The 21,024-nt window shown below is 42.9% G+C and overlaps 2 protein-coding genes across 13 annotated transcripts in view; both read left to right on the top strand.

Annotated features, from left to right (window-relative positions):
* LOC142389765 (serine/threonine-protein kinase WNK2) overlaps positions 1-7,989 on the top strand; it is a 49,063-nt gene extending 41,074 nt beyond the window's left edge. For 7 of the 9 annotated variants that reach the window (XM_075474828.1, XM_075474836.1, XM_075474831.1 and 4 more), the window contains 5 exons: positions 48-266; positions 1,661-1,759; positions 3,984-4,028; positions 4,536-4,837; positions 5,284-7,989. In XM_075474828.1, coding sequence (XP_075330943.1) covers positions 48-266; positions 1,661-1,759; positions 3,984-4,028; positions 4,536-4,837; positions 5,284-5,634 — 1,016 coding nt within the window. In that variant the 3' untranslated portion in view covers positions 5,635-7,989. The remainder of the gene's footprint in view (positions 1-47; positions 267-1,660; positions 1,760-3,983; positions 4,029-4,535; positions 4,838-5,283) is intronic. The other 2 variants (XM_075474832.1, XM_075474834.1) reach the window with 2 other exon arrangements.
* Positions 7,990-8,761: 772 nt separating this feature from the next.
* Positions 8,762-20,439, top strand: brpf1 (bromodomain and PHD finger containing, 1). Of its 4 annotated transcripts, none has more exons than XM_075474821.1 (16): positions 8,762-9,019; positions 10,582-11,373; positions 11,648-11,837; positions 11,930-12,217; positions 12,378-12,895; positions 13,042-13,231; positions 13,344-13,475; positions 13,693-13,821; positions 14,174-14,687; positions 14,982-15,284; positions 15,412-15,663; positions 15,756-15,903; positions 16,186-16,319; positions 18,152-18,267; positions 18,383-18,537; positions 19,316-20,439. In XM_075474821.1, the coding sequence occupies exons 2-16, from the start codon at positions 10,628-10,630 to the stop codon at positions 19,497-19,499; spliced, it is 3,999 nt and encodes a 1,332-aa protein (XP_075330936.1). In that variant the 5' UTR covers positions 8,762-9,019; positions 10,582-10,627; the 3' UTR covers positions 19,500-20,439. The 4 variants fall into 4 exon arrangements, with proteins under 4 accessions (XP_075330936.1, XP_075330937.1, XP_075330939.1 ...); XM_075474822.1 differs by having other exon boundaries at positions 8,762-9,133; XM_075474824.1 differs by lacking the exon at positions 8,762-9,019 and adding an exon at positions 9,230-9,391.
* The last annotated feature ends 585 nt before the right edge of the window (positions 20,440-21,024 follow it).

Below are 21,024 nucleotides of genomic sequence, written 5' to 3'. Positions count from 1 at the left end.
CAGTGACTCACTCTGGCTCACACTTTTTTTTTTTTTTTTAAATCAAGGTGAGAGTGCTGCCAGTTCATCCAGCTCACCAGCTAAAAGTTCCCTTCTATCAGGGGGTTCTGCCCACTCCAGTGGCAGCTCCAGCACGCAGCCTGGCACAGTCCTCGAGCAGGTTCACACCCAGCAACCCTGTTCGTTGAAGGGCTCTTTCTCCTCGGATAACATCTACGCTGGGCGACATGCTGATGGAATGGCCAACCAAGCTGGCACTGGCCAAGGTACTCATTACAGATTCATGTTAATGCTACCGTTATTGCACAGAAATGGCATTCATCTACAAAAGCACCATTTGGGCCATGTTAACTATTTAGAGTTGCTCATGTTGTTCATATTCTTCATGGTCCATGTTTTGCAAACTGGAGGATGAAGAGCCACCTCGCTGTCAACTGTTTAATATACACTGTATGTACTGTCGAACCATTTTACACCACATATCCCCATCAGCATTTAAGTCACGCCAGGTTACACAGATTTTCTTTAAAGTAATCACCCGATGGGCGTCATTTGGGAAAAGTAGCAATGTAAGCGATTCAAAATCGCGTTGTATCCTTACATTCATCATCTGCTCTGCAAATAATACAGATGCACTGTTGTGGAATTTCTTAGGTCATAAAGAGAAACCAAGGTTATCCTGCACTTTATTCTTTTAGCAGGTTCATGTTTACAGTTTTTCTGCAGTGCGAATTTTCTGTTTGTCAATAATATGACATAAAAACCTGTAAAATTCACCAAAAAAAGTCACGCAAGCACCCACAGTACATGAGAAGATACTTAAAAACATCACCAAAGGTTAGACACCTCCCACCCGGTCGTGGTAACCAACCTAAATGCATCAAACAAAACCTGATGCTCCATTATATGAAATTTACTCATTGGTTGAAACGTTAAACAATTGCAAAAGACCAAAGGATTTGTCACAACTCTTGAGCTGTCTTCAGTCGACCAGTTAATAAAACTTCTCCTCGGAGTATAGATGATAAAACGTGACTTTTTTGCTATCTGCTGACCTTTGGAGCAAAGAGAGGGAACATTTTTAAATGTTTAAAACAATGTCAAGAGGTCAACAGCCTCCTGCTGCTGTTAAATGTGGATTTGTATGAGAAATGGTTTTATTAAACATTAGCCTCAGTCATCTTTTGAGCCTTCAGGTCTTTGTCTAACTGGTTCATTAAGTATTCCTTTTCTTATCAGACTCATTTGTTGCTAAGTTTGACTATTTAATTAAGTCCATATTAATCAGAGCAGGTAACCTGGTAAATACGATAACCTCCTATGAGCAACCCTGCACCACATTTGAAAGTTTTTCTTCCAATCACCCCCAATTAGACTGTGATCAGTTGTAAGTTTTAAATGGAACTCCATTTTTTTTTTTTTTTTTTTTTTAGAATAGTAGTTACTCTTCCTTTTTCTTACTCCTAAGTACTTTGCCAAGAGAATTCTGCTAAATTGGTAAAATGGCACATATGCTGTTATTTGGATCTATCTATCCTTCTCAGTTTCCTTTTCTGGTGCTTTTGATGTTGGGGGTTTCTCATCCTAGTGTCTGTGCACTTTTACAAAGTGTCTCTTCTCTTGTTTCTTCTCTTCTTCCCTCTTATATTCATTTTTACAGGCTGGACGGTTTACCACCAAACTTCAGAGAGAGTCACCTATAAATCTAGTAGCAAACCACGCACTAGATTCCTCAGTGGACCTGTGTCTCTGTCCATCTGTTTGTATTTGTTCTTTTCTATTTCCCCTTGCTCATTTCCATACTCTTTGTTTAACCAACCTTGTTTTCTGTTTTGTTCTTTTTCTACGTTCAGTGGATATTATTATTATTATTCACCCTCCTGGCAAGACTTCTCACTTTACATAAATGTCACTTGTTACAAACATTTATTTTCTTCCTACGACTCATACTGAACATCAACACCATCAAAGATTTTGTTCCATATGATATATTTATATTTTTTTCTGACAGCCAGAGAGATAAAAGCCACATGCAAACTTGAAGTTAGTAATTTAGTTGCTGTATATCTGCAAAATGAATTAACTGTAGCCTTATGAAGGCACACACAACCAAAACAAAAGTTCGGTCACTGAAGCAGGTCATTCTATAACAGTCTAAAAACAGAATGCTGCATTTGTAAATGTCTTTAATCCAAAATTGCTTTTTTCATTCACAATAGGACATGGAAAACATGAACTGTTTTCACTATTTTATGGAAAGAAATTTGCTCGTCTTGAATTTGATGGCAGCAACACGTTTACAAAAAGCTGGGACAGGGTCATGTTTACCACTGTGTAGCATCCTCCGTTCTTTTAATAGCAGTCCAGAAATATTTGGGAACAGATGAGACGAGTTCCTGGACCTTTTGAGGAGTGTTGCACTAAAACCTGTATGTACCTTTCAGCAGTGATGGCAGCTTTCCAGGTGCAAGTTGTTCTATAGGCATTAATGCACCCCCACGTCATCAGAGATGCAGTTTTCTGAACTGAGTGCTGATAACAATCAGGATGGTCCCTCTCCCCTTTAGTCCTGAGGATGCAGGGTCATCTTAAAAACGTTGCTTCCATCAAATTCAACCAGAGCTGATATTTTCTAATATTTTCTAGGATTTACATTTCTAAGCTGCATTGCCTCGTATACATTCATGTGTGGTCTTCTGTAGCCAGGCTGCAAGAGACTTTAAATAAGTGCAGGTATCGGTGTACAGTTTTTCTTTTTCTTTTATCTTTTAACCCGCTACATTCATAATCATTTAGTTTTTGGACATGTTGCCTCCTTCCCCTCATACTGTTGCTTAATGCAGAGCTTATGGCTTTCGGGGGGAAGAAAAAAAAAAAAAAATGACACCGCAAGCACATTTGGGCTTGTGAAATGCTGGTCGAGTCCAAACATGCGCAGATCTAAAACAATACAGTGTGACTGTGTACATGTTCTCTTGAGAATGACTGTCCTTTTTATACCCTCATAATTTGTTGTGTGTTTCCATCCACTGTTAATTTTTATTGTATAACATCTTGCAAGTTGAGGCACTTTGCCCACATCTGCAATCCTGTGTACAAGAGAACCCCCCCCAACCTGTCCCTGTAAGGCAGAGCCCTTTGCTCTATCTGTCCCTCATGTTTGGATGGAGAAGACGTGCATGGTGCAGGCGCCGGGCAGGGCACTGATGGAGACATGCTCCGCCATATGAAGGGCTGTATCATCAATATTACTGTTTTGTTTTTATTTCCAGTTCACCTCTCCCGCATGTTTACTAGCGCTTACTTAGACAAGCTCCAGCTAGTTTCTGTGTGTCTCTTTCAGTTTGACATTTTATTTACTTAGGTTTCACATTTTGCTTCACAGGCTTTCTCACATGGACAAAAGGGATCATTGTTTTCAATCCAGCCTCCAGCCTTCCTCCCTTAGAAAACAGTTTTCCTCTCCGTCTGCCCGCCAGCTAGTGAGACAATAATTCATACAGAAGCTTGCAAACCAATAAAGCTAAATGATTAAAGTACTCTCTGTTTGTAGAGACAGTTGAGTCATTTCACCCAATTTCCTTTCAACCCTGTATAATAAAGACCAGAAAACACTGTCAGACCAGTGTTACATTCACTATAAATTTCTTCATCCTGAGAAGGAGCAGGAGCAGGAGCTGGATAACATTGCAACATCACAATCCAAAGCAAAGTGCGCTTCCTTTAATGCTTGTCAGGTACACTTTTTAGCAGCCAGCTTGTACAAGTAATAAAAGGGGCACCTAGGTTCCGTTTTTCCAGTCTTCCTCACAGATTTTTTTTTTTTTCTTTTTTAAAACCCTTGTCCTCCTTTTTCCTCTTTCTCTCTCCCCGATTGTTTTGATAGCTGATTGTGCTTTTGAAGCAGCTTGTCCACATACATGTGGTGTGCAGTGTGTCCCGGCCTAACTGTTTCTGTCTTGTGCTGTTTCACCTTCTTATAGGGTCCACTCTGAAACGACTATGTCTAGGCAAAGAGCGCAGTAGTAGTAACTATCTTATTTACTATTTTTCTATGTATTTCTAAGTCTAACCTCTTTAGTCTTCATGTTTGTAATGTACACTTTGGTCTTTGTTTTGGCACTTGAAAATGTGGTACCACTTGTGGAAGACGTTGTCACTAAGACTTCAGACTTTTGCACTTGCCTTTTCTTTTTGTTTTGCATGGCGATGTGTCTTGAATGTGGAATTTGTCACCGCTTGCAAATCACACATTTAATTTCTCTGTATTATTTCATGAAAGCCATGCATTTTGTAATCTTTTGGCTGCTTTATCAGCAGAACACGTCAGTTGTAGCGCTATACTTATCTGGCCTGGTTAAAGAGAGGCTTTCATGACTGTGACATAGGTTCATTTAGTTAAAACTTCCCCCCAATTCTGCCATAAAGCAGCCAATTGATTTGACAGTCAAAAGTTGTCCCTTTTTTTTTTGTTTTTCTTTTTTTTTTTAATTTGGACGATCCTGGCAGATTTGTAAGTCTTTTTGTCTTTACAGGGTCATCTCACAACACCACTGCTGCACAGACGGCCTCCAGTCAGACACAGGCAGCAGTCACCGCGGGCACAACTTCACCCTCTCATCAGCCATTCACACGGCTCGCTCAGGTCCAGACCAACAACAGCAACAATAAGAGAGGAACGTTTACCGACGACCTCCACAAACTGGTCGATGACTGGACAAAGGAGACTGTAGCGGCGGCCAGTCAACCCCGACTCTCCCTGAACCAGATGAAACAGCAGAGGTTCCAGCAGAGCCTGGAGGGCAGGCTGCCGCCGATGGGAACAGTTACACAGGAGGTATTAAAATTCAAATTTCCAACTGGTGATTAGGGGATTTGTTAGTTTATTAAAGCCATAATGTGTAATATTTCACGTTGTCTATTAACAAATTTGAGTCTTATCATTCACAAGTATTACCTCAATCGTTATTAATACCTCCATCACAAAAGTGCAGTGTTCTTAAATTCTTTATATTCAGCATACGAATGTACATAAGAGTGTTACACTCCATGAATGTCTCCATGTTGCACGGCCATTTTAAAACTACATGTCATCAGTTTCGCGAAACTGATGACATGTCCTTCTACAAATCCCGTAGTTTTAAAATGGCGGAGCGACATGGAGACATTCATTGTCCGTGAAATATTACACATTATAGCTTTAAGTGTATTTTCTATTTTACGTATTATAGGCAAGTATGAATCGGTGTGTGCATTATTTTCTACAACTGCCTTCTATTCCAGATGAAAAGCCATGCTGTTCCCAACAAGTTCCAGCTGCCCCTCTCATGCCCAATGACTGCTGCTTTAAGCCCCAGTATGCCCGCTACCCTAGCACCGAATTCCTCTCCAATGCTCCCTCCTGGTTACCTTGTGCCAGCAGGCACCTACGGTGGGATGGTTCCCGGTCCTCCTTACCCCCAGCAATGGCCTGGCATGCCTAGTCCTGTAGGGTCTTCGGTTCCTGTAGGCTTGCTTGGGGCTCCGAGAGTGATGCCCTATGCCACTATGGCAAACCCAGGAATCCAAGCATTCCCTTTGGTCATGCACAACCCCAAGAATGGTTCCTCTCCAAAAACCACTAGGACTACCTGATCTGCTTTCTAAATTTTGTTTGTGTTTGCTGGATAGTCCAACTCCACTCTGCTGTTTTTTGGGTTTTTTTCACCAGTCACACTTATACATAGTCTGTTGTAAATAACATGATGAAGTGTTGGTATTCTTTGCACAACACATATATCTGTAGTAAGCTGTGCGTGCGTGCGTGCGTGCGTGTGAATACTATACGGTACGTGTTAAGTACGTCTGAATGCCTCGTGCTTTTTGGCTTTGGTCTGAACTAAACTCAGCCATACAAGACATTTTATATTCAGTCACAAAAAAAAAAAAACATTTCACTCTGTTCTTTGTTACTTTCCACATTGCTTTTTGCCTTTTTTGTTTTACGTACACTTTAAACACTACATTGGAATCAAAATACCATTGGCTTGGTATTCAAAAACAGAGCAGTATTTACGAGTAAAATGTTTGCAGGAATGTAGTGCCTTGAACATTGATTTGATTTATTTTCTTTTTCTTTGAATGAAATCACTTTTGCATCCAAGCTATTTTCTTTAAAGGTAGCTTGAGTGCGGCCTTGTTTTTTTTTTAACGCATTACAGAAAATGTTTTGGTTTACATATGAATGCCCTTCTTGTACTGCACTGTTAACACGACATATATTCTTATTTAAAAAGTAGAATCATGTTTTAACTCTTGTTTACTTTTCACCCCTGTGACAGATGGAATGCCATAGTGGTGAGATGTTCTGATGCCTTGCAGAAACAAATTGTAAAAGTGCGACTGAGCGATGCGGGGGAAAAATAAATAAATATATATATATATATACGCCAGCAGTCAAAATCCCCTCATTCGGGTCAAATGGTTCAGCTGGACACGGCCTCTTTTCTTTTCTTTCTTTCTTTTTTTTTTGATTCGACAACCAATGCATTGGACAGCGCGACAGCTGGCAGTGCTGTAGAGGAACGGCAGCGTCCGGAGCCATACATATACTGTACATAGTTCTGTCCACAGTATATGCCTCTGGAAGTGTTTTGATGAGAATGTAGCAATTAATACGTGAAGGCTTGAGGCTCAAAAGTGCAATTTAAACCCTTCCATAAAGCTTTGACCGTGGCCTTGCCACAAGCCTTATCTTTGACGTGTGCAACAGGAAAAAGCTGCAAAGTTGAGCAAAGTCACAAATCACCAAGCAACAGTAAGACGAAGTATAAATACTACAAACCACCCGGCAAACTTTGAAATATGACCACTGCTAAATATGTTTTCAACTTAGCTAGCACTCAGCTTACGCTGTATGTGAAATGTTCAGTGCAATCACCACTTAGGTCTGATATTTCTAACTTATGTAATGTTTTTATTTGGGGGGGATTGCTGCTATTTCTTCCAGATGATTCTCTGTACAGTTAAGCTTTTTGTTCCTCTATGGCGGTGCGAAAGAATAAAAGACTCAAATGAACAAAGGACATGTCCTAAAAAGCTGTGTTATTGCCTTGGTGAAAGATTGATGTGTTGATTTCACAGGTTGCTTTTGACGACCGCCTTGTTTTATCCCATTTTTTTTCAGTAACGTATCGCAAAGTTAAAATAAAACTTGATGTGGGGATTTGCACAATAATACAGTCCGTCTTTATTCTATGTTGGAGTTGCACTGTATATCTAAGTGGGTTTCACCCCCCTGTACTTTTTTTTTTTTTTTTTTTTTCAAATCACTGACAAGCATGGCCAAACTTTAATGTTCCACAAAGCAACGAATCAGTAGATGGTTGCCAACGTCACATCTTTACAACCCATTACAAAGGTTCTTGCACCCCGGTCCTGCCAAAGCTGTGAATTGTATAGTTTTCTTGTAGCTTGTATTTGTATATTTTGTTTTTGACTGTTTAGGAGGTAATGGTGATGGATGAGGGGTTGCTTTGATGTATATTATTCCATCAATTCGGTTTGAATTGGACTTTTATAGGATATTATGCAGAGTCTTCTGCTTTGGTGAAATACTTCCAATAGTAAGAGATTTCTGTTCTCTGTCACTTGTATCTGGTCTGTTATATTCAACCTCCCTTGCTGATACTGAGTGGAGAGCAATAGTGGGAACAACCATCCCTGGCCTACTCATTTAGATGCAGTGATTTATTATTTTATTTTTTTCTTAAAGAAAAGAAAAGGAGAGCTGAAATGCACAGAGGAGGGAGCAGTCCAAACTCAGTTTCCTCTGCACATATCACTTCTCTCTGCATCCTGATGAGTATGCTCCGATTGTCAATGGCTTGTATTTAAACTGTGTGGGATTGCTTTTGCCTGCTGTATGTCCCGCTGCATCACCCCACCTTGTCCTGCTGCACTCTTATCACAGACTGTATGTTGAGAGAGAAATAAATATTTTGTCCTTGATGGTATGTCTGTTTTATTTCTAAAACCTTTTTTCTTCTCTCAGTTTTTGGCCTGTATTCCTTTTTCTTTCAGATTGCTGGATGGAATTAATAATGTTATTATTGTTATTTTAAAACATTTAGGACTTTTGACAAAAAAATATTTAAACATTTAAAAAATCTTGGCTTTTTTGGGGGGGGAAAAGGGTTTTAAATCACCAGGGAGTAGTTTTATTGTGATCTCTATAATTTGTTGTTTTTAAACCGCTGTTCACCTGTTGTCCCCTGTTCGGATGGTCTATATAACTAATTGTACCATTTCTCACGATTACGGTTTAATATTGCATGGAACTTTTAAAAATGCTGAAACATTTAATTCCCGACGAATAGTTGCTATGTCTTTGAATAAACGAGAAGGTAAGCCCGCTGACCATACAGGGCCAGACCCTTCCGCACTACGGACATTTTAATACAAAGTCACAGATTCGCAACATTAAGGAGCTACCGCGATAGTAAATAGAAATTGGGGAGAAAAAACCGGTGTAAATTGGTGCTGCAAGGATATCTTTGGGATTCTAAAAACTTTGTCAAAATTTAACCATAGGCTTTATTTTAGTACCAAAGCCGAGATATAGGTTATGCTGGATTGGATCAGCTCCAATTACTGACCCAGCCCATCCTAATTCTACCAACCAATCCGCTAACTCATCTCAACTTCAACCACCTATCAGAGTGGGTTGTCCCGCCCACTGCGTCCCTCCATCTGATCCAATCTAAAATGCGTTGAATGAGCTCTTGCGCTTTGCGTGGCGAATGTGTCAACGGCGCAGCGTTACAGCAATGGTTGCCCCTTTTGTCTGACCGAGTTCCTTGAATTATTCCACTCACAATGAAATGATCTGGATAGTATACTGTTTCAAAACATCTCACTGTACTTGCGCTTCCTGTGGTCTCCTCTGGGATTATCTAATGAATTAAAATTCGAACTGCAACCCTCCTGAGCTGCTGTGAGGTTTCCGAAGCACGCAGTCTTTCTTGAGGAACGTGGAGTAGTAAGTGTTTAAAACGTCAGCCATGAACTCTAATGTTAACATTGAACGTTACTTTTGTTTGGAATTCCGTTCACATTTCGACCGTTGAGGACTATTTGCAGCCGTGATTCTGTGGTAATTATAATTTTCCATCTTAACCCACTGTGCCCTGAAAACACAAAGTGACGTTAGTAGAGCCCTTATGCAAAACAAGCAAGCCTGGATATTTTCCTCATACTGCAAAACATCACATAGATTGATCGCTGCGGGGAACTAACGTCAGCTGGTTAATGGGTCTCAATTTGAGTGCTAGATCTGAACACACATCATGCCGTAGTCATGCAATCATGCATTAAACTGACATTTTCCTGAACAGTATCTGGGATCCACAGGGTGAGGTCATTATGGAGGGAAACACTGGGGCTGAATGGTTACAGTCAGGCTGCAGTGTATGTAACTTCAAATGCTCTTTATTCGTGCTATTTATTATTACTAATATCGAAATGCTTTGTAACGTTTACGTTACATCTGTCTTTGTTTAGCTAACGTTTACCCGTCAACACAGCTACAGTTTCACACGCGCATTACACGTCTACTGAAATAAGTGAAACACTGAGCGACAGTGAAGATTGAAAAAAGGGCAATAAAATGACTTCGTGTGTATGTGCTAAGTGGTCAAGTTACGTTTAGCTGTGTTTTTTGGAAAGAGACTTAATGTTGTTGTTGTTTGGTAGCTGCTGTTAGCATGTTGGCTAATAGCGCTTGCAGCAGTATTTCATTGTGTGGGGTAAACAACAGCAAAATGCTAACGCTAACGTTAGCTGGTTTAAAATGTGTTGTATGTGGTTGTCCCGAGAGGTTCCAAGCCAGTGCAATGTTGCTTTGTTTGTCCAGTTGTTCTCTGCTGCTGCTTCCATGGGATGTTAACGAGCGCCAACGTACAGTCAGCTGTGTGACCGTTTCCTCGCCTGTTTGCCCAACATGGTTAAACTTAGTAAATATCAGAACTGTTGACCTGAATTGCACCTGCTACTGGGAGACAAAACATAACAATTTATCTCCCATTGGGAGAAGGGGGGCATGATCACGTGGTTAGACCATAACAAGTGTTGTAAGAAGTATTCAGCTCCTGTACATAAACAAAAAATACCAATGCAGTGATGTGGAGATACTCCTGGTAATGTCTTGCATGAAAAATCCTAGATTCAGCCGCAACTTTGTGTTTAAGTATGGATTTATTATCAACAATATTGTATTTGGAAAGCTCATTTTATCATTCATGGTGTCTCATCTTAAAAGTAATCTTTACCTAAGTCAAACAAATGCAGTGGATGGAGAAATTACTATTCTTCTCCCTGACCTGTTATGAAATGGAGGTACTAATCAGCATAAAATGCAAATACTCAAATTAAGTAAGCACAGTATTTAGGTGATCCGCACCACATGCGGCAACATCATATCCACTCTGGTGTTTTTTGAACTGCAACAATTAAATGACCCAACCAGGTATCTCAGTATTGTGCTGTATTTTGTACTTGTACATTTTTAAATCACGCTTCCCCCTTTGTGTTTTCCTGTTTCAGATGTAAACTTGAAACACTCTCTGTCCCAGCAGCTGCTGTTGGCACAATGGGGCTAGATTTTGATGTAAAAACATTCTGTCACAATCTGCGGGCCACCAAGCCCCCATACGAGTGCCCCGTGGAGTCTTGTCGTAAGGTCTACAAGAGCTACAGCGGCATTGAGTATCACCTCTACCACTATGACCATGACAACCCAACACCTGCACAGACGATACCCCAAAAGAAGAGAAAGGGCCGACCTCCTCGCGCCTCGCTGGCTTGTTCGGGGGATACGGATGACGGTGGAGGTAATGGAGGAGGAGGAGGACTTGGTCATGAAGGGAACACACCTGGTAGCCCCAACCGGTCAGAGCGCTCTCATTCTCCAGGGAGAGAGACCATGACCTATGCTCAGGCACAGAGCATGGTGGAGCTGGAGTTCCAGGGGCGTGTTCACCGCATTAGCATCTTTGAGAACATTGATGTGGTGTCAGAGGAAGACAGCGATGCAGACGATGCTCCGGCGTCTGGGACGGGTAGTAGTGGAGGAGGGGTGTGTAATGGAAGCGACGGTGGAGCTGGAGGCGGTGAAATAGGAGGAAGTGGAAAGGACCGTTCAGATATCCCATCCTCTAATGGGGGAAAAGCCACGCCGAAGACCGGGAAGCATAAGAGTAAAGAAAAGAAGAAGGACGGCTTATCTCATCATCACAACAGCCAGTCTGGTCCTGGAGTCAAGCTCCCAGAGGCAGTGTTTAGAGAACTGGACCAAGAGAGACCCGATGCCCCTCCTCGGCCATCATCTTACTACAGGTTAGTGGGTAAAACTGTTATTAGGTTCATTAATATGTATTTTCAAAAGAAATTGAGGCATACATAAATAGTTGACAGTAGGTTAAAAAAAAAGTGGTGCATATGTTAGTAAATTTAATATATGATTCCTAACGCTATTCTCTCATTATTTCACACTTCTACCGAAAGCTAAAATAAGAACCAATCCGACACTCCTAATTAATTTAATTTCTGTTTGCCCCCATTACTCATCGTGGACCCATATTTTATTCCTCTGTCCCATTCTGAACATCAGGTATATAGATAAGTCAGTGGAGGAGCTGGATGAGGAGGTAGAGTACGACATCGACGAGGAGGACTACATCTGGCTCGGCATCATGAACGACAAGCGTCGGCGTGACGGTGTGCCACCCATTCCTCAGGAGGTCTTTGAGTACCTCATGGACCGCTTAGAGAAAGAGTCCTACTTTGAGAGCCACAACAAGGTACCTGAACTCTTATACAGAGGAAAGTATGACATTCTAACACTGAAACGTACACATATTTATTCTGCTCTCGTGTGTCATGTTCATTTCAGGCGGATCCCAGTACCCTAATTGACGAGGATGCTGTCTGCTGCATCTGTAACGACGGAGAGTGTCAGAACAGCAATGTGATACTGTTTTGTGACATGTGCAATCTGGCAGTGCACCAAGAGTGCTATGGTGTGCCCTATATCCCAGAGGGTCAGTGGTTATGTCGTCGCTGCCTGCAGTCGCCAAGTAGAGCTGTGGACTGTGCTCTGTGTCCAAACAAGGGGGGAGCTTTTAAACAGACCGATGATGCACGCTGGGCTCATGTTGTGTGCGCCCTCTGGATCCCAGAGGTAAATCCATACACTACTGCATACATATCATGGTGCAGTTGAGGCACTCTTGACTGTGAGAATGCTGAGCTCAGTGTCTCGATAGGCTCAGCCACTCCGTTGACTTTTTTCGCTCATTTTACAATATCTCAATAAATTGATTCCTGCTGCCATTTCTCAGGTCTGCTTCGCAAACACAGTCTTCCTGGAGCCGATTGATAGTATCGAGCACATCCCTCCCGCACGCTGGAAGCTCACCTGCTACATCTGCAAACAGCGTGGCTCCGGCGCCTGCATCCAGTGTCACAAAGCCAACTGTTACACGGCTTTCCACGTCACCTGCGCTCAGCAAGCAGGCCTCTACATGAAAATGGAGCCTGTCAGGGAGACCGGGGCCAACGGCACATCTTTCAGCGTTCGGAAGACTGCATACTGCGACATCCACACTCCCCCAGGATCAGCCCGACCTTTAGGGGGAGTGGGCGGGGCCAGCATGGGGTCATCTAACAGCGAAGGAGAGCTGGAGGAAGATGATGAGCCCAGCATCGGCCATGACGAAGACTCGAAGGGCTGGAGCTCCGAGCGGGCAAAGAGGGCGAAGGCCAAATCCAGGCTGAAGATGAAAAGGGCAAGAAAGATCTTAGCTGAGAGGAGAGCTGCGGCACCAGTGGTGTCTGTGCCCTGCATACCCCCCCACAGGTAGGCATGCACTACATCTGCATGGGCCTACAGATCCAAACGGCATGTTTATTTAACCGTCCAGGCAGAGCAGTGTGTGGAACAGCAGTCGAGGCTGGGCAGACGAAACAAAAGGCTTTTATCTATCACATTTTGCTTCTTTCCAGGCTCAGCAAAATCACAAGCAACTTGACAGTACCCAGGAAAAGTCAGTTCATGCAGCGACTTCACAGCTACTGGACTCTGAAAAGGCAAAGTCGCAACGGCGTGCCTCTCCTGCGGCGGCTGCAAACCCACCTGCCGTCACAACGACACGTTGACCCGCATCCACCACAGCCCACAACGCAACTTCCTCTGGTAAATCTTTGCACTCGTTTCTGTACATTTCTACCCATCACCTTCATTTATCTGAACAGCTTGAGCACGATGTGTCCCAGCGTGGTTACGGGGTTTCCTGTATTTGTTTCAGAGGGACAGCGAGGAGAAACAGTCGGCCTTAAAGGAGCAACTGAAGGCATGGCAGAGACTGAGACACGACCTGGAAAGAGCGAGGCTGCTGGTGGAGCTCATCCGCAAGAGAGAAAAACTCAAGAGGGAGACGGTGAGGCAAAATAGATGTAATTGGTACTGCAAAGATTTTGACAGTTAAAATAGTAGTTGTCAGTGTGCGATATAGAAGAGTGTTTATTCTTCATTTCTTTTATTTCTGTCAGAGTGGGTCATATCACAGGCACACTTGTTATTACACACATTTCTCTGTGTATTTGTTCAGCTGACAGGTGTACACTGTTAAAAAAAAACCATGTGTCTGTGTTTAGATTAAAGTGCAGCAGATGGCGCTGGAGATGCAGCTGACTCCCTTTCTGGTTCTTCTGAGGAGCACATTAGAACAGTTACAGGAAAGGGACACAAACAACTTTTTCACCGAGCCCGTACCGCTTGAAGAGGTGACTGAACACAGTCACACATAAGACATTTACAAATAATTTTGGACCTTTTTTTTTTTTAAATTTCTGTCATTATTATTATTATTATTTTTTAATTTTCATTTTTTTCCGATCAATTCATTTTTGGAACTGAAATCTGATAATGCTGGTAAATGTATTCCATGTTTTTGTGTCGTATTTACAATAGAACCTAAATTATTTTTTTAATTACAGCCCAGCTCATAGATTAATGATGGGTACATCGACATTATACCAAAGGAAACTTTTTCCATATAGTCACACCTTTAGCCATAATTTGATGTCAGAATGTGCAGGTCGTGCATCCTATGTGATTTCTTCACTCTGCTCCCAGGTCCCTGACTACCTGGAGCACATCGACACTCCTATGGACTTTCAGACCATGTGGAATTTGCTGGAGTCCCATCACTACCTCACTTTTGAGGCCTTTGAGTCCGACTTTGGCCTCATTGTCAACAACTGCCTCAAGTACAACGCCAAGGACACGGTGTTTTATCGGGCTGCCTTGCGGCTCCGAGAGATGGGCTGCTCCGTCATCAGAACAGCGAGGCGCCAAGCTGAACGGATAGGATTCGACTACGAGACTGGCATGCACCTCCATCGCGAGCCAAGCCCAGACAGTCAACGTGACCAAGAGAGAGACAGAGAGCGGGAGAGGGAACGGGAGAGGGAACGGGAGAGGGAACGTGAGAGGGAACGTGAGAGAGAAAGAGATAGAGATAGAGATAGAGATAGAGATAGAGATAGAGATAGAGATAGAGACCGAGATAGAGACAGAGACAGAGACAGAGACAGAGACAGAGACCGAGACCGAGACCGAGACCGGGCGTTGTCTTCTAATGAAGATGGTAAGTGGTCCGCTTTCATTGTTTTTTTTTTTTTTTTGAGGGTTATTTGGATGCCAAAACATTTTTAGCATGAGAGAAAGAATAAATGACAGGCAAATATATCCTATGACATATTCTCATAGAGCACTTATTGATTATTCAGGCATATTTTCTGGCCTTTCGGAGATCAACTATTACCCACTTGGAACAAGCCCACATCACACCACTGGCTTGTTTCCAGTCATTTTTGAGTTAACGCCCCTTCTTGTCTCTGTTTAAAGTACTTAAAGAACTTGCTCTCCCTGCCTCTCACAGAGCTGCTCCTGCTGGAGAACAGGCGGCAGCTGCCTCTGGAAGAGCAGCTGCATTACCTGCAGGCACGTCTCGATGAGGTCACGTCGGGGAAGCACAGTATTGGTCAGTCCCGCAGAGCCAAAGCTCTGAGAAAGGAGATCAGTGTGATCAAGAGGAAGCTTGCGCACCAGCGAGAGGGAGGCTCCAGCATAGGGAGCCGGGAGTCTGTGGGAGACCGGGGCTCCTCGCTTCCTCATCACTCATCATCTGCAGGGCACCACGATGAGGGGGGCGAGAGCAGCAGCCAGGAGATTGGTGGAAAGGGTGTGTCTTGAAATAATTATTCATATTATTATGTGCTACATGTGAAAGTTTCTGGCTGTATAAGGAAAGGAACGCACGAAATCTCTGGCCATTAAAATGTACGTGTGTGTGTGCTCATCTGCCCCAGCACCAGAAGTTGGCCGTCGGACATCGATCCTTTTCTCCAAGAAGAACCCAAAAATATCCGGACCCCCCAAACGGCCCGGGCGCCCTCCAAAGAACCGGGATGCTGGTTATGCCGGAGCAGGGGTGAGCCAAAGCCCAATCGGTCCCCCACAACTGGCCCTGCTGTCGCCAAGCAGACCGAGGAAGAGGCCCCGCAGCCCTCACACCAGCTCCAGTTCTGACAGCGACAGCGACAATGACGACCTGCTGCCAGGTACAGAAGGCAGTGCATAGTGATGTACTCTGCAATGCTAATAACTTTCTCAGTCACAGGCTCACTCCATTCTTTCTGTCTCCTACCCTCAGGGTTACCAAGCAATGGTTTTGATACAGGAAACCAGCCAGTAACCGAAAGCTTCCGTGTGTACAGAAGTGAGTCTCGTCTCCCTCGTTCAAGCTCAGACTCTGAGTCCACAACCAGCAGCAGCAGCAGTGCAGCCTCTGACAGGACCAGGTGACTACTTCACACGTCTGATCTTCGTAAAAGTACCTCCAATCCAAACTTTGTTATCAGCAAAACAAAGGACCTTCTGAAAAGTAAAAGTTGGCATCTGCGGTAACAAACCCACAGACTTGACAGCTATCTCTGTTGTAGTTTCACTGAAGAGATACGTAGTTATGCGTATTTAAACACCCAGCACTTTAAGCAAACTCATCCGTTTTAACCCTGAATACTTGTAATAAAGCCTTGCGTCCTAATATCCGGGTTTTAATTTTTCCGCATTTGTTTTTTCAGCACGACTCCCTCTAAGCAGGGCAGAGGAAAGGCTTCATTCTCTCGCTCCGCCTTTCACGAGGACAGCAGTGAGGAAACATCGGGCACAGAAAATGATTCCTACTCAGTTGGAGGATCGCGGAGTGTTTCACATTGTAAGCACATTCTTATCCACTGAAACCGCCACGATGTATGTGTTTCATTTCTGTTTATTTAGACACTGACTGTTCTCAGAATGATTTCCTAATTCATCTTTTTGATTGAGTACTATCAAAGTTTCTGTAACAAGGCTGATGTAACTGCAGGATTTAGATCACTAATAATCAACACTTTTAGAGTCATTGGAACTTTGTTCTTAATCATTTTGTAATTTGCCCAGAGCTTGATTTTATCAAAAGAATGTAAGGGTTTGTGAAAACAACCATCTTTGGAGAGATCAACCCTCTCATTTGTACCTAAAATAAACGAGCCAGAAGGGCACTCGGGAGAGCAAAATTTCCCGATCCCTTCTTGCTTTTCTCAAGAAACCAGCGTGGGCCCTCGCCAAAATTTGATAGTTTCTACGTTTGCCCTGGTTACTTTCGTCAAATTTAAAAGCAGAGGTGACAATCGGGACAAAAAGCATGTCTTCATCTTGGTGCGGGGACAACAAATCAATCAGAATGAATCCTGACTCCTGAAAATATAATCCAAGATATTAAAACAGAACTGCAGCGGGTAAAAGATGCATTGCCGAGATACAGCTCCCTACTGTGGGTTGGTGGTTTAAAAGCAGTGTAGGTACATTATTTTTTTTTTTTACATTTTCGCTTCATGTTTTGGCTGGAGGCTGATAAAGCCACCAGACTTACACATGTTGGCTGTTGGAGCTGTCTGCGCGAAGGGGAAATGAGATATGCTCAAAGAAAATAAAAAGATCTTATTCACTGTGACAAAACTTGGGTTGTGTAGTTAAAATGACTATAAAACACTGGCCAAAACAGTATAAGTAGCTGCACAACAAGCCCAGTTTATCCAAACACGGATTTACCCCCCCCCCCTCTTTTTTTTTTTTTTTTGTTGTTTTTTTTTGTTTGACCAAGTGGATTAAGTTTTGGTTGGGCTGGTGCTAAAACCAGTTCTAACTTGATTCTTGGTATGAACCGACTGGATTTTTAGACAGGCCAGAGGGCCACAACGGACCCATGTTCTTGCGTTACTTTAAATGTCCCTCCCAATGCATGTTTGACCACCTGTGTGTTTCTGTAGAAGGCCACAGTGTGGGGAAACCGTTTAACTAAAATAAACCTAACCTAAATAACCTAAAAATAACAACAGCTTCCCAGCAAACACAAATGTCTTCGTATCACCAGTCTAGTTTTTGAAAACCATTTTAAAAAAAAAACAAAAAAAAAACTTTTTCTTTTTTGGACCCTCTTTGCAAGTAATTTATACCAGCTCTTTTGAGCGGGATCTGTAAGGACCTCCTGACTTTATTGAAATGTTCGACAATGATTAACGCATTCAGCTGGTGAATGTGAATGTGGCTCTATGCTATGCATTGGACAGCAAAAAAACTTAGACAGCAGGAAAATGAGAGGAACACTGATCTCATGTGCACTCGCTGCTGCTTTGGATTCACATGCTGAGGCTTAGTTTGTTGTTGTTCTCCCTTGAATGAAGCAGACTAAACCTTGGACTGGATCTGGGTCACAAAATTTCAGTTTCTCTGGCAGGTCTCCATAATCTCACCTCTGGTGTCGCCCAGCAAAAAAAAAATGGTGCTACTGTAGCGCAGGTTTTTTTTTTGGAGCCAGAGCTTTGGTGGTTCATATTTGGGATCTTAAGCAGAACCGGAACTACTTTGATGGGGAAAAAAAAAACCCTCCCAGTGACTCACAAATTTCAAATGAAAGACACAAAGTTTCAAACAACGTAATGACGTAACCAGCCACTCTTTGGCAGAGAGTGAGATTGTATAATAATGATTTATTTCCTTCGTTGTCAGTGGTGCGTGGCCGGGAACGGTCCGGATGCTGGATGACATCTGATGACTACTCTTCTTTGGAAGCTCTGGATCTGGTGTGGGCCAAGTGCAGAGGTTATCCCTCGTATCCGGCTCTGGTGAGACGCACCATTTTTGTTCCAGCTGTGGCAGACTGCAGCCATGTGAGCATAGTTATTTTCTTTTCTTCTTGGATGCGTGTATAATCCTCTTAATGCCACCGTTTGTCTGCAGATAATCGACCCAAAGATGCCCAGGGAGGGGGTGTTTCACCGGGGCGTCCCGATCCCTGTACCTCCTTTGGATGTGCTGAAACTTGGGGAGCAGATGACCCAGGAGGCCAGGGAGCACCTGTTCCTTGTCCTCTTCTTTGACAACAAGAGAACTTGGTCAGTGCTCTGGGTCTTTTTTTCTTTCTTTTCTTTTCAGATTGTGTTTTCAGCAATCCTTCTTAACCCATAAAAAAAATGGGTGCACCACCTACCGTTTTTGATAGATTTAAGATGCGCTTCATTTTTTTCTCTTTTGTTTACTCGTGCCGACATTTTGTGCGTGTCTCCCAAAATCATTGAGCGATGTACAGACAAAAAACACAATGCAAGCAAAATAGGCTATTGATGTTACTGGATGTAGGCACACAAATAAGTGAGCGGCAGAACTTCAAAGACAACTGCAGCCCTGAAGTGCTGAAGTGCAAGATGACAGAACATTTAGCAGAAATAGGGCAGATGTGGTTTTTGAGAATTGAAGAGGGTGGAAAGAACACCTAGTGTTTTAGGTCATCATGTACTGCGTGTGAATTATTGCTCAAAGTTTGCTAACTCTGAAGGGGAGGGGGGGAGGAGTGTGAGAAACTTGATGCCAACAGCAAGTGCTTATTGTATTCTTCATGCTCCCCTAAAGAGGTTATCAGAAGTTTGATCTGATAACACTGGGTACAGGAATCAGGAGTGCTATATGCAACAGGAAACAATGGGCCTGCTGTGCCTTCAGAGAAGCTTTTATTACACTTTAGCAAAGTATTGATTCATTTTTCCACGTACTGCCTGATATGCCTTTGTTGACTTTGGTGTTTTGCTTCAAAATTTAAAGGCAAATTACATGCATTCTACCTTTTGGTTGGAAATATTACGTCGGTAACAACCGAGTGTGTTTGTGCGCACACAGGCAGTGGCTGCCGCGCTCGAAGCTGGTGCCGCTCGGCGTGGACCAGGAGCTGGACAAGGAGAAGATGCTGGAGGGGAGGAAATCCAACATTCGCAAATCTGTGCAGGTGGCCTATCACCGCGCCATGCAGCACCGCAGCAAAGTGCAGGGAGACCCCAGCAGCGAAACCAGTGACAGTGACTGAACACAAACACACGTGTGCGCACCGAAACCATATCCTGGTCCTTGGTACGTGTCCAGGATCGCAAAGAAAACAGTGCCAGTGAGAAAAAGCAGCTACTACTTAGGCCCCAAGATTCGCACGCTCATGCACCCTAAGCCCTATTTAATCTGATGTGTAAAATATTGTATTTAAGTAAATTGAAAAAAGGTGATATTGATAATAACGGTGGACGATATGCTATGTTCGGAATCATGAATCGAAATAGTCCTTTGTATGTGGTCGATATATGTTTAATAAGATAAAATGAGGTAATGTTATACTGACTCCAAAAAAAAAATGAGCATAGCATTAGACCATGATGCATACACAAGTCTGCCTCGCCCTGTCCTGCTTACACAGTCACACGTGTCATCGTACATTTGAACAGGGAAATGCATGTGTGGTATGGTAAATGCACACACTGTAGACATGGCTGTGAAACGCCACCTCACCAGCACATCTTCACACACCCCCTCTCTCCAAAAGGAAGAAAAAAAAAAAGAAAGGCCTGGTGCTAGTGTCTAATCTTTTGTCAGAGGAGCACAAAGAAAGACTGTTGCAGCCTGAATGTGGGCAAACCAACGTTACTGTAATTTATTCCAATGACTTCTTGTTAACAAGATCCACGCAATTGTTTAATCATGGACTACTTCTAAATCACTCCGACTGCACAAGATGTTGTTGTGCGGTGTGTTTTTTTGTCTGTCTCCTGTTTTTGTTTTTTAATGCCTTTGTTAACATATACCTGTCACACGGGCCACTAGTCGGTCAATAATGAGGACTAAACTGAAACACGATTGCCTCACTGTCTGTGTTAGTTTCAGGCTGATGGCTTTAGAACTTTTATATATACAGATTGCATTAAAAAAAAACAGAAACAAAACCAAGTTTAATAAAAAAGAAAAATGATTTTTTTTTTAAATCCTGGGTCGTGTTGTAGTCACTGTTGTCTGTCAATGTTTTCCTGACGGTCGGGTTTCTCGCCATTTTTTTTTTTGTGCCCTGGGTCTGTTCTTCTTTGCAGCCTTTTAAGCCTTTTCGTTTTGATGGCACTCTGCTTAACTCGGAAGCTCTCTCCGTTGTACCTGAGAAAAGTAGTGGCAGTGCAAAACAAAACGGAGTTGCAGTTCACCCTCAACTCTTGTTTACCGAGTTCAAAGCACTCTCAAAAGGGTTCACCTGACAGTTGCTGTCATCTATCATAAAGCCTAGTGGCTGTGAAGGTTACCTGCCCTTAGCTCGATTTCACAACATGCAAAGCAACTTGTCAAACAGCTTTTACAAAAGAAAAATAACGCCACACGTGTATCTTAAATCGGTGTGGCTGTAAGTGTGACATGCCACGAGGTGAAAAACATCAGGATGTTGGCCGCGGTGTTATCAGTTTTCATTATCAACACCTGGGAGCTTTATCTGAAAGTGTACCCATTTAAGCCACACTATGGGCTGAGGTGACTGTGCTGACAAATTAATCTCATGTAAATGCGCCTTCATCCGAAATCAGTTT

This window comes from Odontesthes bonariensis, chromosome 10 (genome assembly GCF_027942865.1).
Source record: "Odontesthes bonariensis isolate fOdoBon6 chromosome 10, fOdoBon6.hap1, whole genome shotgun sequence".
NCBI lineage: Eukaryota > Metazoa > Chordata > Actinopteri > Atheriniformes > Atherinopsidae > Odontesthes > Odontesthes bonariensis.
This window is presented reverse-complemented; position numbering and strand designations above follow the sequence as displayed.

Bases quoted from the DNA above. Each gene is read 5' to 3' on its own strand.
- brpf1 (XM_075474821.1), top strand. From the start codon at position 10,628: ATGGGGCTAGATTTTGATGTAAAAACATTCTGTCACAATCTGCGGGCC. The intron at 13,232-13,343 runs GTAAATCTTTGC...TATTTGTTTCAG, and splicing joins CCACAACGCAACTTCCTCTG to AGGGACAGCGAGGAGAAACA. The intron at 14,688-14,981 runs GTAAGTGGTCCG...TGCCTCTCACAG, and splicing joins GTTGTCTTCTAATGAAGATG to AGCTGCTCCTGCTGGAGAAC.